The sequence below is a fragment of the Peromyscus eremicus genome, chromosome 20 (genome assembly GCF_949786415.1).
Source record: "Peromyscus eremicus chromosome 20, PerEre_H2_v1, whole genome shotgun sequence".
Lineage (NCBI taxonomy): Eukaryota > Metazoa > Chordata > Mammalia > Rodentia > Cricetidae > Peromyscus > Peromyscus eremicus.
Window position 1 is genome coordinate 52,547,916 of NC_081436.1, and position 19,350 is coordinate 52,567,265.

The following is a 19,350-nucleotide window of genomic DNA, read 5'->3' on the forward strand; positions in this document are numbered from 1 at the left end:
AAATGAGTGCCTACACTTAAAACAGACTCCAGTTAGCTAAAATGAATGCATTCTAATAATGTTCTTCCTTTCCTGCTTTAAAGCTCCAGCACAGCCTCTAAAGAGCAGAACGGAATCCACAGTTGTGAGTTCTGTGGGTTCCTAGAAACCTCATACTGTGCCAAGTGAGGTACACCAAAGTAGCACATGTCGCTTTCTTTAAATAAAATTGAATAGACACAGAATCGTAGCCCAGTGTTTGCCTTCTCAACTTGAGGGAGTTTCAAGGTGACTTCACTATTATGACCACATTAATAAGACTAATCTTTGGAAGATGTATACAAATCTGTTACAAAACATTGTCTCTCCCAGTCTATATTGACAGCCATGTAAATATTAAAGAAAAAAATTGAATGGATTTTATATATGGAAACAAATTGAAGGAGAAGCCTGCTGAAAATTCATTACAAAGTTCTCTCTGCTTGTGAGCCATGGGTCTGTTTCTTTCCTAGCACCCAAGCAATGGGAAAATTCAGAAGTCTAATATTCAAAGCATGAATGTAAGCTAGTTGTTTGGAATACAAGTTTGAAATCCTAGCACCTTAACCCAAATGTTCAATAAAGATATTCTCTGAGATGGCGACAAGCAGCTTCCATGTTATATCCATCCTGCACACTACCAGTTGCCCCATAAGGCTTCTCGCATACAAATTAGTTCACGGAGTCAAGTACTACAAATGTCCAAGATTGGTTTTGTTGAGTCATCTATCAAAGTCCACAGCCGTGTTGTCTGTCCTTGAGATTTCCCTTCTAGTGGGGACCTCTGTACTGCGTAACTGCTTAGAAACATTAATTCTGACCAGGAATTGTTATCTCATAGGTCCAAGTTGTTAGCTTTGCTACAGAACATAACTGGGATTCACTGGACTTTTATGATGGCGGAGACAACAATGCACCGAGACTGGGAAGTTATTCAGGTAAAAGAGAAATCCGAGATCATTTTAAGTGAAAATATAATCAACAGCATGGAACAAGACAAATTACTACAAATTCTTTCAGGCTTAACTATAAACCATACACAATGAATTAGGTTACAAGAAGTTTTAAAATAGTGAAAGGAGTAATAGCATGCCCACTTAAAATTTCCAGCATGCTAATTATACTTTTGAGATATTTATTGATTTTTTATGCAAATAGTAAATTTTACTGAGTTATGATTCATTAATACTACGTGTACCTTATTCTTAAGATTTAGGATGAATAAAATAATAGTAATTATAATATGACTGTATTTTTGTTAATTATGATATTTTCATCCATCAGAATACTATGCTGTTGTTAAAATAATTTTAGAGACTGAGTGACATGCAGATGACATAAAGTAGTATTAAATGATCATAAAGGAAATATGAAATCACTTCTTTGAAATGAATACAACTTTGTAGAACTAACATGTCTTTATAAAATCATACCAGAGGGAGACATAAAATGAAATAGCTCACCATGTTATTTAAGAGATTGGATGCTTTTAAAAATCCTCTATGAGATTTGCTAAAGTTCTACAGATGATATGTATCACATTCTAAGTTTCTTCCATCATGTAGCGGCAGAAGTAAGGATTTTTATTTTGTGATTTTTAATAGTTACATTTTAAATTTTCTAGAAGTATAAATATAAGCATCACTAAACTGTGAACTTACTTTAGAGAATATATTGAATTAAGGATGAATGGCTTTAAACTTTTAAAGAGGTTTTGAAACGGCAGGTAAACAATTATCCAGAATCACTAATGAACAAAGGAAATAATTACCTAGAGCAGAAGTGATGTGACTTAAACATAAATAGCATGTTAGATATAGATCCAAACAGAAGCACAGTCTTGTAAATCTCTGTGCATACTTACATGTATGTTTTAAGTTTGATGTTATTACTACTAGGTATACTGATGAGCAAAGTGATTAACAGGAATGCCGCTGTAAATCTTCACACTAGCTCTATGTGACATCTGACTAGCTTGTCAGACACCTCCTAATTTCATTCCTCCGTGGCTCTCAGTACTGATTGAAATTTACAGAGATTAAATTGCCGGAGGCTGTACATCTACAGTTAGGTTGAGAGCAGGGCCCAGCTGGAGAGACTCCAACATCAGAGTTCTTAATTACTAAGATCCTCTAAGTCCTAAGGCAGGTCCAGTGACCTCTCTGGCGCCTGTGTACCTCCTGCTTCTGTGATGACAGTGATGCCACTAAGGAACACAGAGTCAGACCAGGAACAATTAAACACCAAGGTGCAGTCTATAAGCGCTTCTTCCCATTTCCCCTCGGGAGTCAGCGGGACCTCTTACACACTCTTGTACAAAGCAAGTGTAAACTCATTCTGAATGTTCCCAGGGTATCTGCAACACTGACCACTTGTGCTCTTGGACTTTACCTCAAAACAGAAATGATAGTTATTTTCAATGTTTGTCATTTGAAACTGGGTTGAGTTCTTAATTTTTTTTTTAGTAAATAGGCAGGAACTAATTTGTTCAGTCATGTATTTTATACTTTCAAATTCAATAATTGGATGGAACAAGGTTCATTTGCTTCAGAAGTTCAGAAATCCATTATAGCGCATCTGCTGAGAGACAGGCTAATATAATTACATAATTTCTTTTTTTTTTCTTTTGGTTTTTCGAGACAGGGTTTTTTTTTTGTGTAGCTTTCGTGCCTTTCCTGGAACTCACTTGGTAAACCAGCTGGCCTCAAACTCACAGAGATTCGCCTGGCTCTGCCTCTGGAGTGCTGGGATTAAAGGCGTGTGCCACCACCACCCGGCCCAATACACAGTTTTAATCACAATGTGTTGGCTGGTTACCAGTTTACTCAGTCTCTTTGTTGTTGCTGTGACCTTTGCACATGACCCTTGACCCACCTTCTCTATTGTCATTTCAGGGACAACAATACCCCACCTTCTGAATAGTACATCCAATAATTTATATCTAAATTTCCAGTCAGACATCAGTGTCTCCGCTGCAGGATTTCATCTTGAATACACAGGTAAAGCTAACTTACGCTTTCTAGAAAAACTAAAACAGGTTTTGTTATATTCTGCTTTGTTTGCCTTTTCTTTATCTTATTTTATTATTATTCCTTACATGCTTACTTGTTTTCTAAAGAGAGACAGAAACGTCAGGGGACCAAATGGAAGGGCAGGTTGGGAGGAGCTGGGAGGAGCAGGAAGACAATAAACCTTAATCAAAATATAGTGTATGGAAAACATCTATTTTCAATAAAAGAAACAGAAAACCTGTGAAGCAAAACAAAATAAAATACCAACAAACAAAGTAGACTCTTGTTTTTATACAAATGACATCAAATCTGAAAAGCAAACAATCAGTCTGATGTAATGTTTAAAATTTCAAACCATTCTGGCCATTCACTTGAGAAAATATATATGAATAAGATGAAGAATTTTTGCCAGAATTTGCAGAGTGTTTTTTCTTTTAATATTAGAAGAAACAACATTATATTTACCCTTTTAATGAATTTATAATTGTACAGTGCCCATAAAAATCTGGATCAGAGCTCTAAAATATAGTCTTGTGAAATGAAATTTTATGCTGGCTGATTAGTAATTCCCATTTTGGATTCTCACTAACCTCAGCAATCACCATTGCACTGTTTCTTTAAAAGTGACTATTTTAGTAAGTCGTATAGGTAGAACAAGCGGTATGTGTACTTTTGTGATTGGTTTAGTTAACTGCCTAAGTTAACTCTGTGCCATTGCATTCGGAGGATATTGACCATTGACTACTCTAGCTAAGAATCTAATATCACGGTGATCAGAAGTGACAAGAATGCACTTCCATGCCTTCTTCCTGATCTTACAGCAACTGCCTTCCGTTTCTCACTATACATATGATACCTCTGGTGGGCCTTACACATACGGCTTTCATTTGGTTGTAGTAAATAGCATGTATACCTACTTTGTTGAGTTTTAAATCAGGACAAAATTATTGCCATTTTTTTTGCATCCATTGATAAGATCTTATTTTATGTTACATGTAATTTACTAAACCATCCTTTTATTCATATAATAAATTTAATTCTGTCATGGAGTATAGCTGTCTTAAGAGAGTGTTAAATTTACCCACTAGTATTTTGTTGAACATTTTTGCCTTACTGTTCAACAATGACATTTACTTTTCATCTCCTCTTCTTGAATTGTGTTTTTTGTGGCTCCAATGGCAAGATGATCCTGGTATCAATAAGTGAATTTGGAAGTGTTCCTTCCTATATAATTTTGTGGAAGAGTTTGACAAGGGTTGGATGAACTCATTGAATACTTTGGGAAATTTACTTGTAAAGATTTGTTTGTTTCTAGATCTTTCTCTGTTGGGAAGGTTTAGAATAATGATTCAATGTCCTTGCAATTGGTCTGTTAAGTGTTTCCAGTTTTGTTTTTATTTTTTTATTCAGTCTTCAAAGGTTTATATTTCTAGTATTTTTTTCTTTTTGTCTAGTTTAGTTATTCAACTTTTTTCCCTGTAATTATTTACTGTGTTTTTTTGTGTTCATTTACAAAATTTCTTTGATTTCAGTTACAATGCTTCCCCTTTTACGAAAAGAATTTGTAAATTGAAGTAAAGGACCATTTTGAATTAGTTACTTTTCTTATTGCTGTGTCCAAATATGTAGGAAAAGTTACTTGAAGGAGTAATAATCTCCTTTGACCCTTTATTTTTTACTTTTTGAGTCAGTCATCCTGGTGAGAGTGGAACAGTGGGCGTCAGGGTGGTGGAAACATGAGCTGTTACTATGGCAACAGGAAGGAGAGAGCTAGCCCAGGTTAGAAGCAGGTATAAATTGGGAGGCAGGTCCAACTGATACATGTCCTCCATCTGGGCTCCACATCCCACAGATTCCACAACCTCCTCAAACCATGCTAGCACCTGGAGATCTAATGTCCAACGAAATTTGCCTAGGGAAGACATGTTACACTTAAACTTTAATGATACTGTAGATAATTAGAACAAGTGGCTTTTCTTCATATCCCAATTTTTAGAAAAGCACTTAAACAAACCAACAAAAAACCTAGACAAACAAAATAAAAAGAGTTTAGGCCTGCTGCTTGCATACATATATGCGATGTTGTACTTATCCTACATCAAATGTATCATGCATATAATTAGGTTACTATGTGAGGGATTACTTCCTTTTAGTCTAAAATGCATGCTCCATGCAAAAGGGTTAGCCATACCACATAGCTGTGTCCATTTAAGACATCATTTTGTCCTATGATGTGTCAAATTCCTAAGGTTTTCTAAGCACTCAAAATCAATGTGTTTATTAAATAAATGAATGACTAGATCTAGTACTTAAGTGTAGAAAGCATAAACTGTATGAAATTGACATATACCAACAACAGTACGACAACGGCGAGGCTGATATTTGTGATAGAATTTAGGCACTTCTATGTACATTTGGTATTTATACAGGCCTAGTTCTTGTTTCATTTTTTTTTTTTTTTTTTTTTTTTTTTTTTTTTTTTTTATCCTGGCATGATCAGACACCTGACGTCCTGGGAATTCAACCCATGCCTTCTGGAACATCAGTCAGTGCTCTTAACTGCTGAGCCATCTCTCTCCTCTCATACAGGCCTATTTATTGACAATACCTCTCTATGTATTATCGCCTCAACAGCACTGAAACACCATGGCTTATGCTAGATGTTCTGATAGAACGACTTGCCTAGTGGGAGAACAGAGAGCCTGAAATGATATGCATGTATTAGTAAAGACTAGTTATTGCATTTAGCTCTCTATTACTTTCATGGTAATTGTAGCTGGAGAATTTCTCTCCAGCTCCTGCCAAGTCCCGCCAGTCCTGAAGCCCACTTATAAAATAAATACACAGACTCTTATATTATTTAAACTGCTCGGCCATTAGCTCAGGCCTACCATTGTCTAGCTCTTACTATTATGCTAAGCCCATTTCTGTTAATCTATATGTTGCCACGTGTTCCATGGCTTTACCTGTTGCCCCTACATGATGCTCCCTGAACGGCAGCTGGTGTCTCCTCCCCTCTGCCTTTTTCTTCTTTTTCTCTCTCCTCTCTGCTAGTCCTGCCTATACTTCTTGTCTGGCTACTGGCCAATCAGTGTTTTATTTATACAGAGGGATATCCACAGCAGGTAATGGATAATCAACTTAATGAGAGAGGATGTTTATTTTGGCACACACATTAAGTTTCCAGTTCTCAATTAGGCAAGTTGGTTGCCTTTAGGGCTCTAGTGATTATTTCAATTGTCAATAAAAGGGAGTATATGGTAGACCATACATCTTCCACCTCATGGTCAGGGAGCTAAGAAAAGAAGAGGAAGAGCCTGGGATCCCAAAATCTCCTTGAAGATCATGCCCCTGACACATAAGACCTTCTCTGGTTCACACCTCTGAAATATATCATTCCTTCCCAATAAAACCCTACCGGGGTCTAAGCCTTTCCTATGCTGAATTTTTTGGAGGACAACAAGGGTTCAAACTCTAACATTTGTTAATCAATACTACAGTTATCATTCTGCTATTGTGAAGCTCAGAAACAGCATATGTATTTTTATTTAAAAAAATGCAACAAATGTGGGAAGAGGATTCATTTATTCAACCTGTATTTATTTTGAACACCTTTTCTTTTGGTAGCCCAGGCTGGCCTCGAACTCACGGAGATCCGCCTGGCTCTGCCTCCCGAGTGCTGGGATTAAAGGCGTGCGCCACCACCGCCCGGCTTGAACACCTTTTCAATGACAGACACAAAGCTCAACACAGGATATGTGAAGATAGGTATGGCCCAGTCCCCCTTGAAGGAATATTAATCTAAGAGATGAAGCAGAAAGGTTCAGAAACAGCACATTGCTACTCACACACCGGGAGATGGATAGGTAGGGTAGAAGGCACCAAGTAAGAAGTACTCAGCTCTATGTCGAAAGTTCACAGAATATTTCAAAGAGGAGGTGACACTTGTGCCAAGTCTTGAAATCTAAGCAGAAGTTTCAGCTAGACGAGAAAGGGAGGCTATTTTGGTAGAACAAACTTCACCTTCACACAGAGCTGTGGAATGTGGCGTACTAGGAGAACTGCGTCTATTTCAGTAGAGCTGGCACGTAAGGTCTGAAGAAGCAGTAGTCCCCAAAGCTGCGTCTGAAGACATGCATACCTACCTCTTACTTCACTGCAGGAGATCCAGTTCAAGGCCACCATTTGTTCTTGTAGTCATGCATAATGCAGAGCATTAAATGATTGTATTCATAAGTAGCTTGAGGAAACTTTATTAAGCATTTTGTGTATGGCATTTGCACCACTACAATGTGTTTTTGGGTGCAAAACAAATGATTTGTTTATATATAGTAAATATTTTGAGATCATTTGTATCCAATGGCTACTTAATCTTGTATTATATTTATAACTGTTGAAAAATATTATTTTCCACAAATAAGGGAAATTGAGCCCTATCCTAATTAAAATGTAGGTGCTGTCAAGTACAAGTTGTGTTACTAGATCATTAAATGTTTGGCTAGTCTTGAGAGAAATGAATGAATAATGACAAAACCAATATCTTTGACAGAAAAAGTCATATAATCATAGATGCAACTGAAGCATTTGAAATACTGATCTTTGCTTTAGAAAGTGATATTTAGTGCTCTGTGAGGGACACTGATTTCAGCTGCAGAGAACTGGAAGGAAATGAGGTAAATCACTTTCCTAGATGTATGGAAACTTTATAATGTGGATTATGTCCATAGACTGAAATATCAGTGAATACCACTGTTTTCCATACTAAATTTCCGTATCAGACTAAAAAATGAGAGAAAGAACTTACTGGTAAAGCATGAGCATCTGAACAAATCATGTATAAGTCTTTCACATTTCATTGCTTTAAATAACAAACTATTGACTCTTCTACTGACCTACAAGTTGTTCAAAGCAATAGATTTATTTTAATCCATATATTATAAAGTAAATGGAATGCTTTGGGTTTGAACTGATCCTCAATACAAATCTTTAGAAGAAAACATAATTGTAATATTAAGAACAACGTTTAATATTATTTCAGAAATTATGAACTAGTGACCAATAAGGAAATGATAAGCAAATATTTTAAGCAATGTGTTATTAATCATCCCCACAGCAAAAAGAAAGCCTTAGTTTAACACTCACTTTTATTTGGAGCAAAACTTTAAAATCTTCCCTGGTTAAAGTAAACAAAATTATAAATATAAGCTAATGCTAATACTGTAATAAAAAGCCCATAAATATAATAAATAATAATTTTACCAGATGATGACTTCTGTGGGAGATAATGACCTTTTTGGATACACTAAATAAATTCCTGAATAAATAGTAGATGGGGTGTTATTGTTTCACAGAAACACTCCAGGCATGTGTGTTGTTTTTTAAATCAAAGTCAGTGATTAAGTTAAAATAGAAAGGGAAGGATATGGTGCCATAGATTAGGAAATGAAGTTACAGATCATGCACAAGTGGAAGCGAGTAGGGTGGAGGGCAGGAAGGGGAAGAAAAGAAAGGAGGAAATGACACTCTAAGTTGTAGTAGCTTATCAGTGCCAGCAAAAGCCTAAAGCACTTTTAATGAATAGCAAGGGCTTTGGAATAGTCTTCATGTTTCACTTCTGTTTTTCTCATTGACAATGTCAACAGCGTAGTATTAGTGAACTCCTGAGTTGAATTCGAACAGAATGGTGGGAAGCAGAGCAAGACAATTTAAAGGTTAGGTATAGCTTTACAGAAGTAAAATCACTAAGTTCTTCTCTGGTTCTTAAGGAGAAACAGCTAAAAGGAGTCATGACAATTGTTCTGGCTCCCAGTTAGAAAGACTGACTGGGATTAAAATGTGATTGAGGATCAATGCCGCATGTTGTGCTGAGCTTTGGAATCTTGTCTAGAAGTGACCAGGAAGTCTGACGGCCCACTCAGTGAGAGCTCAGGGACATTACTTCATACAGCACCCTCTACCCAAGCAGAGACACTTCTTTTTTTTTTTTTTTTTGGTTTTCAAGTAATTCATTTTGTTTATGGAAGAACACATACATTTCTACCAGGATTAAAAAAAAATTGTTTTTATTAATAAACAAATATCTATTTTGTGGACATATATGAACCTGCCCATTGTTGAAGTGGATCAGGAATTAGACTTGAAAGTTTCTTATTTCCAGATGTACTGAAAAACACTTTGAATTAGACTGTTATTATAAAGCCATCCTGAGGTTCTCTTAGGTTGGTGTGATTATTTTCAGTCCTGGCTCTGAAAGGAGAGATTCCCCCCCCCCATTTTTTTTCTGTTGTATTTCTTTTTTTTAGATGCTGGCCCAAAGCTCAATATGCTTTCTCTGCTACCTTGGGCTTTTTTCACTCTTTCTCTGAAGCCCTCCATCTTGTCAGGTGGCTGCTTCCAAATGTCATTTTCTCTATATCCCTCCTTTGGGCAGCTGTGCTGATTAAAGCTTCCCTTCCTGGGGTTTGTTTTGATTTTAAGCACTAATCAAATCATACACAAATTTTATGAAAAGAAGAATAGTAGGAGGAGATGGAGGATGAAGATGTTCATTAAGGACCGAGACATAAGAGAACGCAGATTTAAAATATATAAAAATGAATACATAATCATTGTACATATTTTTAGGAATATTGAGATATATCAATATATATATGTATACTATGTAGTAATCCAATTAGGGTCATTGGTACACATCACTTTAAACATTTATCTTTTAATTCTTGGGGATATTAAGAAGCTTTTGAGCTACATGTTTGGAAATATACAGGTCGGTATTGTCAATCATCGGTACCTGAGTGACCATGCTGTGGAGTATTAGAAGTTATTCCTTCACATCTAAGCTTCTGAAAGTCATTATCCATCGTCTTTAGACCTTCCCATCACACTTTTACTACCTCTTAAGTATTTAGATTTTCTACTTCTAAGAGATCAATTCTTTTTGCTCTCATATGTGAATGAGGACACAGTGTATTTGTTGTATTGTTTCTCGATTATTGCACTTAACATAATGTATAACATAATATTTGTATTGCCACAAATTACAGAACTTAATCTTAATGGATAAACAAGATTCTACTGTGAATATGTGTCATGTTTTCTTTTTCTGAAACTTAGGTTGGCTGTGTATCTTGACTGTTCTGAGTAATGTTGCAATGGGGATTAAACATCTCTCCATCCTGTGTTTACTTTTCTTTGGGAGTTTATAGTAGCAGCAGAACTGCTTGGTCACATGGTGACTGTTGTTTCAGTGTTTTGAGGAATATCCATAACGTTCTCCATAATGATTTTAATAATTTACACTTCTACCCAAGAATTAATTATTCAAAAAAGCCAAATTTAGATTCCTATACATAGCAAAAGTGGTTGTGCAGTTGGATATATATTTAAGAAAAATAATTGAGTAGCACTTATGTGTGTGGATGAGACAGTTACATTATTTTTTTTTTAATATGGAGAGTTTACCTATTACACTGCATGTCTTGGGTAATTCACTTTTGGAATCACTGAAATAAATGTTCTGCCCACAGGGTTACATATGGGGGGAAACATAATAAGGAAATTAGAATCTCATAATATCACTATGAATACTAGCAACAGATGCAGAACACTTTCAGGTTTTCTATAAAAAACACCTTTTTTCCATCCAAGAAAATTTTTTTTACTACATCCCTAAAGAAATATTTTAAATAGTAGGGGTTTTAGGAAACATGGCAGGTGTTCTGTCTTGGGAATCAAAAATTTGGCTAAGATTCCTTCCAAAAAGCAAAGGTTTTACCCATCTGATTTGTCAAGGGAAAAATTAGCAATCTAGATTACAGATAACACAATTACTATACAGAAAAAAAAATTAATCTTGCTTCTTTCCTTTGAAACAGCAAATGCTTGTGGGTAAGCTCATTTTTAAAAGTTGTTTACAGTCATCTTCCTCCCTTGTTCTGGGCATTCTTGCTTTGGAATGTCACCTCTGATATTATGCTCATCATTACAGCAGATGAGATGGACCCTTTTTTCTGCTCTGTGCATCTTTTCCAGAATTTCCTATTATCAATAGCTCTAGATGTTGATCATTTCCTATCAACATAAAGCTGTGTTCTACTAAGTAAAGAGAGCACCCTCAAACTCCTTACTTCAACAAGAACTGACTGCATCTCTTTTCTCACAGGCCTTTAGCAATATTCTTCCATTTACATGAAACATTTTTTTTTTTCAGATTTTATGTCTTTACTCTCACTCCCTTACACAATTTGCAATTCCTTCTCTCTTGGTGACACCCACCATGATGCTTCCTTTTCTATCTAAAAGACTCTTAATTTTTTATTACCCAAACTAATTCTTGACCTCATTGACCTAGCCAGCCAAACTCAGAATTTCTTGCTCTGAATCTTGTTACTACTGCCTTTATGCCTTTCCTTTTAAACATTACATTCATTTATTGTTTTTATTAATAAATTTATTGTTTATTTTGGCATGTGTGTTTATGTATATTTGGATGTACTAGCTCCACAGCATATATGTGGAGGTCAGTGAAAAAGCTGGGGCAGTCCATTCTCTCCTTTCACCTTTTGAATCCTGATGATAAAATTCAGATCTTCAGGTTTTGCAATGGGTACATTTACACACTGATCCCTGATGCAACAAGCCCCTTACACCTTTATAGTGCCACCACAATTATTCCCTCAGCCGATTCTCAAAACTTAAGTCTGTGCCTTGTTAACATTAGAGAATAAAAGACATAATGTGCTCCCTTCCCATGTGTTTTACAGCTGATCAGATATGCATAGATAAAAATGATGATGTATAAGAGAAAAAAATAATGTTCACAAAATTGCAGAAAGCAATGTGTTACATCAAAGAAAAGAGGAGCAAGAGTTGAGGGCTCAATAATGTGAAGGCTGGAAGAGGGGCTGCTGTGGAGGACAGGGGAGATTCTGCAGAGAGGATGATATTTAAGGGACTTAGCAGGTGATACAAGTAGAAGTCTTGCTGACAAGTCAGGAGAATGTTGAAACATACAGACAATGGAGGTTTGAAGAGAAAGGAGAGGGAAGGGAGGAAGGGAAGAGAGTAAGCATTGTCTCCTAAGCTGTAATAACACCTCTTTTACTGGAATGATACAGTCTTAGAGGAGAAAATAAAAACTTCTCCTATTTTCAAGAGACTGCCATGTTTTACAATTATTAATGTTTAGATAATGATTTTAATTAGTATCCTTGAATTCTCATTCTTAATGAGTGTTCCATGACTTTTGGGAGGTATGCTCCACAATTTTATTTCCAGCAGAGAACAACACAGTGGGATGCTCTTTTCCATCTCAGTAAATAACTCAGAAAACAGACCAAAATTTGTAAATTAATCCAGGAGAGCATATTACTTTGGGTAGTAGTGGACTGTGCCATGGCATTTTCATTGCATACCCAAGTATCTGTCAGAAAGCCAGATGCAGAGAATGAGCTAGGTTCCAGTAGGTTTTATTTTAAATTTATTATTAATGAAGAAAGAATAGATATAGGAAAATAATTTCTTTGTAAATAAAGCTAAATTTTTAATTTTTTAAAAATAAATTTGTATTCTTAGGAATTCAATGTATATAAAATTTCATTTTAAAAGAAAGTTTTTGCATATATTTTAATTCATTTTTCAAATGTCACTTGAATAGTTTCTAAGTGAAAACATTTTGGATTCACATAGGTTTATCTGTTCATAATATCATTGGAGGTGTTTTCCGTTCACATTTCGCCAGGCATTTAAAGCATAGCAAGATCAATTGTGAGCACTTAAGATGGCTTAGATTATTCGGTACTGTTTACCACGTACATCATCATTATTGTAATGGCATAGTGAAGATTAGGTTGTTACTTTACTTTCATCATTTTACCTCCAACTCCTGACATGCTCACATATACATGTGTGGTACTTGCCAAGCACTGTGCTCCACATTTCATAGACATTATGTTTAATTTTGGTAAAAATCATGAATTAAGATGGAAGTCCATGCCTGTGTTCCCAGCTCTGGAGCAAGAAAATAATGACTTTGGGGCAGCTTTATCTGCATAGTGAGATGCTATATCATGAACACCAACCAAGAACTGAAAAATAATCCTATAAGACTGAGGATGCCACTCAGTGTTGTAGCCTAGGCTCTCATTTGGGGTGTTGATTTCCATCGCCACAAACAGAGAGACAGACACATATACACACAAACACAGATATACACAAATATACACTTGCAAGGAAGTTAATGGAAATTTATTAACCTTAATTTCCAAATATGCAAAGTGAAGTTTAAAACCTACTCTTGGGCCTGGGAATTTTAGTTAGCAAGTACCACAGTTTGTCCTGGGAAATTTTTTTTCAAAATAAATGGTCTTTAATCAGTTTTTGTGGTCTTCTTCCACAATTTGCATGTACATATTGTGCTTCACAGATGAAAATAACCGACCACTTCAACTTTTCAAGCCATAGCTGAGCATGTACTTAGTGTTAAAGTGCAGGAAGCATTAATTAGGAGAAATGACATTTGAAAAATCACTATAAAATAATGAAATCATTTTTAATATGGTTATGCTACTCAACGTTTCTCAGATAATCATGTATTACAATCATCTTGAATTGCCTTAGAATCTCCCAATGACACATCTTATGTCAGAATTCCATCTGTTTTACTGGGATTCAGATGAATATATGTATTTTTACCTAACCCCTTGAGTTACCTTCACCATCATCAATGGATAAGAATGCTCTGCATACTTTAGGTGATGCTCAGAGGAGGTAGTAATCATGTCTTCATGATTCTTGGTGATGAAGTCATGGAAGGGCTCACTAAAACAACAACAACAATAAAAGATAGTGTATTAATTTTGGTTTCTATTGCTGTGAAGAGACATCATGACCACAGCAACTCTTATAAAGAAAAATATTTAATTGGGGCTGACTTACAGCTTCGGAATTTTAGTCCATTATCATCATGGTGGGACATGGTGACATGCAGGTAGACACGGTGCTTGAGGAAAAGCTGAGAGTTCTACATCTTGATCCACCGGCAACAGGAAGTGAACTAGGCAAAGCTTGAGCACTTGAGATCTCAAAGCCTGCCCCCATAGTGATGAGCTTCCTGCAACAAAGCCACACACACTCCAATGAGGCCACACCTCCTGATAGTGCCACTACCTATAGACTAAGCATTCAAACACATGAGTCTATGGGGGTCATATCTATTCAAACTACCACAACATTTTAGCAGAACAAAAAGATGGATGTGGATACAATATGAGCTGGAAGAAATTTACTGGAATGCATCTGAACACAGCCTAGAGGTTCTGTGTTTGGTAGCCTTGTACATGAAAAGTTCTAGATTTTCTAAAATATCCTGTCTTTTCAATTATAATATGTATTCTAAATTGCAAGAATGTTTTGAATTAAATGAGATTATCAATGTAAATTCTTTATTGAAAATTGGTATGTGCTAAAACCACCAAAAATTATTTATTGCTAGAAAGTTGACACATACAGTGGGAAATCAAATAGTAATTTTTTATTACTTTATTTTATGTGTATGGATGTTTGTCTGCATGTATGTCTGTGTACCACTTGGAGCAGCCAGAAGAGGGTGTCAGATCTTATGGAACTGTAGTTAACAGATGGCTGTGTGCCACTAAATAGGTGCTAGGATTTCAATGTGGGTCTTCTGAAAGAGAAGCCAAGGACTTAACTGCTGAGCAATCTCTCTAGATTCAAAATAATACTTTAAATGCTATAATATTTGAAATAAAAACTTACGCATTCAGCAAATACTCTCTTATGTAGACAGAGAAAACCTATTGAAGAGTTTCTTGGAGAGTAATCTATTTTACATTTCTGAAAGACTCCTTAATTTAAAAATTGAGCAATGCTTAGCACACAGAATACTGGCATACGCTGTCACTTCATGATAGAAACTCTACTCTCAAGGCATCATTGTGATATGCAAATTAAATTTTGGCAGGGAGTATCAATGTGAGGTGAATAGAAGAGGCTAAAGATCCGGTTAAAGAGAGATGGTGTTTCTTTGGATTTCAAACTTGTGCTTTGGTTTTTATTTTATAATATACCACTTCCTATACTTCAATGGTTTGTGTGATTCACCTAGAGAGCTGGACTTTCCTTTTCCTCTGAGTTTTAGCTCTTAGCAACTGTCTTAAAATAAATCTATATGGATCACACACCTTGAAGTGGATGAATAACAGTTTTAATCATTTTGCACAAATTATTCTCTTGAAATATTATAAATATTCACAAATAGTTGAATTATCAGGCTTTCCAAAATTATAGAGTTAAGATATGAAATAATACATTCCAACTTCTCAATTAAAATTTACCTCAATTACATTTTCTGAAATTTTGATACTGTTTGAAAAATGTTAGAGTTACCATATGTTTATATATAATATGAAAACTGAGAACAGAAGCCAATTTCTCCTTTTGTTAAGAATAAATAGTATTACTGAACAGGAAGAAGACCAGTAGAAGGGAGGAAATCCTACTGGCTTGATATCAGAAAACTATAACAAATAAATCAGATTTGGGGCTGTATATTCTTTCCCTTCAAGATGGAAGCATTACAGTTTTAGCTAAGAACTTTGGTTTGTATTTTGTTTAAAGGAAATGGTCTCTTGGTTGTAATTATACATCTTTGATAACCGCATTTGTTACAAAAGAAAATATACTTAATTGATGGGTTGTCAATAAATACATCAGTTATGTGTGGTCTTTTCCATTTGAGAATTTTCATTTTCCAGTTGTCCAATTACTTAGATTTTTACAGAACATTTATATTTCTAGTTTGGGTTTAAAATTTTTATGCGATTTTAATAAACATATGTAATTTCTTTAAACTTCTCAGGCATACATTTAATAAAGGTTATATATGACAGATCCACAAACAACATGATCTTAAATGGAGAAAAAAAATTTAGTGGGTGTTTGCTTTGTTTTTTTTTAGAGACAGGGTCTCACTAGGTAGCTCTGGCTATCTTCAAACTCACTATGTAGGCCAGGTTGGTCTAGAATTTACAGAGAAACATCTTCCTCTTCCTCCTGAGTGCTGAGATTAAAGGTATGCTTGACTAAACCCAGCTTTGAGAAAATTCTGAAACCTATCTCATTAAAATCATCAAGGAGACAGAATTATCCACTGCTTTTATCCTTTCAGTATAGTGGTTGAAGCACTAACTAAAGCAAAGAGACAAGAGAAAAAAAAATAAAGGATACAAATACAAAAACAAGTCAAATTATCCATATTTCCATATTATTGAGATTATATATATATATATATATACATAAAATATATAAAACCTTTATATATAAAAATATTACACATACACATATATAAAATCTCTTATCTATATAAGACTCCAGAAATTCCTCTGGGAAACAAGAAATGATCAACATTTTTAGCAAAGTGGGAAGATTAAAAAATCAACTTACAAGTATTAGAAGTTGCTCTGTGTACCAATAACAAATATGCTCTGAAAGAGCTCAAGAAACAATCCTATTCACACCAGCATCAAAAATATGGAGGAATAAACCTAACCACACAGTTTAACTTCTATAGTGAAAAGTAGAAAATATGCTAAGGTAAAATCCTTTGGTGACCTTTGCAGCATCTACAATTTAGTGTATAGATTTTTGTTTTTACTTTATAACATACATTTCACAAGGAGAAGCCAATGAAATAAAGCCTATAAATCCTTTGAGGGACTTTAGATGTCTTCCAAGATCCAAGAACACAGTCTCGTAGGTACACCTAGGTACAACTCACATATTAAATACAATTTTCTCTGCTACTCACCAATAATAAAGTTGTTCTAAAGTTTCGGGATAATAGGGTGGCCTGAAGGTGTCTCTCTACCCTTTTCAGTAAGTGTAGTCTTAGACTGAATACGTAAAATTACAAAAATACTACCCAAATTTGTAAATGTCCAGCAATTTATCTATTTGACTCTATCTTATCATCAAAGCTTTGTTTCAGCATTAACATTTTATGGCTTTCTGTCCCTAAGCAATTTGCTTACGACTTAATGCATTAGGCCTTAATGAGTTTATTTTTACAATCACTAAAATGTTCTCTTCCCTTGAGCTAATTACTTAATTGATTATTTGAGAAAAACAGGGATTTTAAGATTAATTATATTTTTACTCACACTAATTTTCTTGTTGTTACTTGCATCTCATAAAGTATTAGATGTAGAAACACTCTCCACCCAAATTATATTACTAGCATTTGTCATTTCTAATTTTAATTGCTATTATGACTGAATATATCCCATGAAATAAGGATAATTAATCTTTATAAACACATTTCATTCCTTAACCTATAAAACCCTTACAGATTAATCATACTTTATCTTCTTTTTTTTCTTTTGATTAAATTTTATTTCCTGTTAATCTTGTTGACTGCCTTTTTTGAAGATGCTTTATAATTTTTCCCATTCCATTGTCTCTATAAAAATGTCTAGTTACATCTTAATACCACTTTTCCTAGTCGCTGGGTTTTCTTATCATAAAGCAAGCTACATTTTTACTGCCTGGATAAAACCCTCTCATTTTAAGCCAATACAATGTGGAAGGGTTTTAAATACTTGTACTTCATGTCATCCTTACGTAACATAATCGCTACTTATTTTTCTAATTTGCATATTCTTAGAGTGCCACATGTAATGTATTCATTTTCAAAAAAATAGACTCCTGTGACAACAGAACAACTCCTTAATAAGGTTATCTAAAATTCAAGTCAGCATTCTGACCTCTATTCTAAAACCCTTAAATATCAGTGGGATATTGATATGTTCTCATATCCATGGCATATTTCAAGTACTATGTATTTATTATGTTCTTGAAATACAGAAACATGTCCACTAAGTCAGTATTTTCTCATCCTATTCTATTGCTTAAGGAACTTAATCACAGAATATCTGAGACTCGATCAAGTCAACAATAACACAAACAAACAAACAAAAAATTATAATGCAACTACTGGGGCCAGAAAGCTCAGGAGAATTTAATTGTACGTAAATTATCTCTTAATCAGACAGAAGAAATGATCAAGATTAGAGGAAAATTTATAATTGAAATTCTGTTTCCTGATTTATCTCCATTTCTAGCTGTTTTCCCCAGAGCACATAATTTGAGGAAAAGCATCTTGTCATTTTTTTTTCCAAAGAGAAAGAAAAATTGTATTGACTTTTTTTCATTTTATACATTGTTTTCTCTCCTAGAGAATCATATATTACATGCACTGGACCTTTCATTATAATAATTTAATAAAATACATAAACTTTCAGCACTCATAGGATCTATTACTCATACAATAATTCCTTAAGAAAAGGTCTATATTTATTTACTATTTTATACTGTACTTGTACAACTTTTTATTATTATTTTTTAACATCATGCCACACTCTTGTCCCACGAGACATTTATTTAGACAGTGAATTATTTTATACCATATGTGTCATATCTTTGCATTTCCAGCATCTCATGTAATGAAAAGGCCAAACAGGAGCTAATTGTTTATTTAATGAGTAAGTGAATGACATTTACATATTAGGATTCAACATTTTCCACTTACTTTAGCGTTACTCTAATTAAAATGAAAGAAGCAGTTTGGATTGCTGAATAATTAATAAATAATTTCCTGTTTCCTGTGCTAAACATGAAGGAGAGTAGCCATACATTAATAAGAAAAATATTAAGAAAAAAGTTATAAACAAGTGAAACTCTCAGCACATGTGTTCCATCAACATTGCCAATCAATTACTTGTAAAACTCAGAATCACTCTTTTAAAAAACCTGACCTTTGTGTTAGTCTGGTGATATGTATGTTAAGTACTTGACTAATATATTATTAGTAGATTGATTACTTATAAAGCACATAATGCCAGGGAAAAAATGCCGGCACACTTAGCAATACTATTTTATACAATTTATACAAATATTCAGACTGGTAGAGTGTCTCTAATTGATGTGCCCATTTGTGATCATGAATGCCCACATTAATCTCAAATTTTTATCTTTAAATTAATAAATATGCTATTCCATATTAAAATTCTAGCATATACTTAAAATAATTCCTAAGTAGTTTAATATTAAAAAATAATTATTTGTGGTATTAGTGATAATTAAATAATGTTTATTATTTAAAGGAACCTATGATGTTGAGTGTATGTATTTTACTTAGAATGAAACTTTTGATATCACTTAATACAACTTCGTATACAAGCACAAGTGATTCAATGTCTATTCCTTCTGTAGTTACAAACAAAGCTACTATATTTTGTCTACTCAA

General features: G+C 34.4%; 1 protein-coding gene across 3 annotated transcripts in view; it reads left to right on the forward strand.

The window, feature by feature from the left end:
• Csmd3 (CUB and Sushi multiple domains 3) overlaps positions 1–19,350 on the forward strand; it is a 1,140,535-nt gene that overhangs the window by 995,386 nt on the left and 125,799 nt on the right. For all 3 annotated transcript variants that reach the window (XM_059246844.1, XM_059246845.1, XM_059246847.1), the window contains 2 exons: positions 860–956; positions 2,913–3,017. In XM_059246844.1, coding sequence (XP_059102827.1) covers positions 860–956; positions 2,913–3,017 — 202 coding nt within the window. The remainder of the gene's footprint in view (positions 1–859; positions 957–2,912; positions 3,018–19,350) is intronic.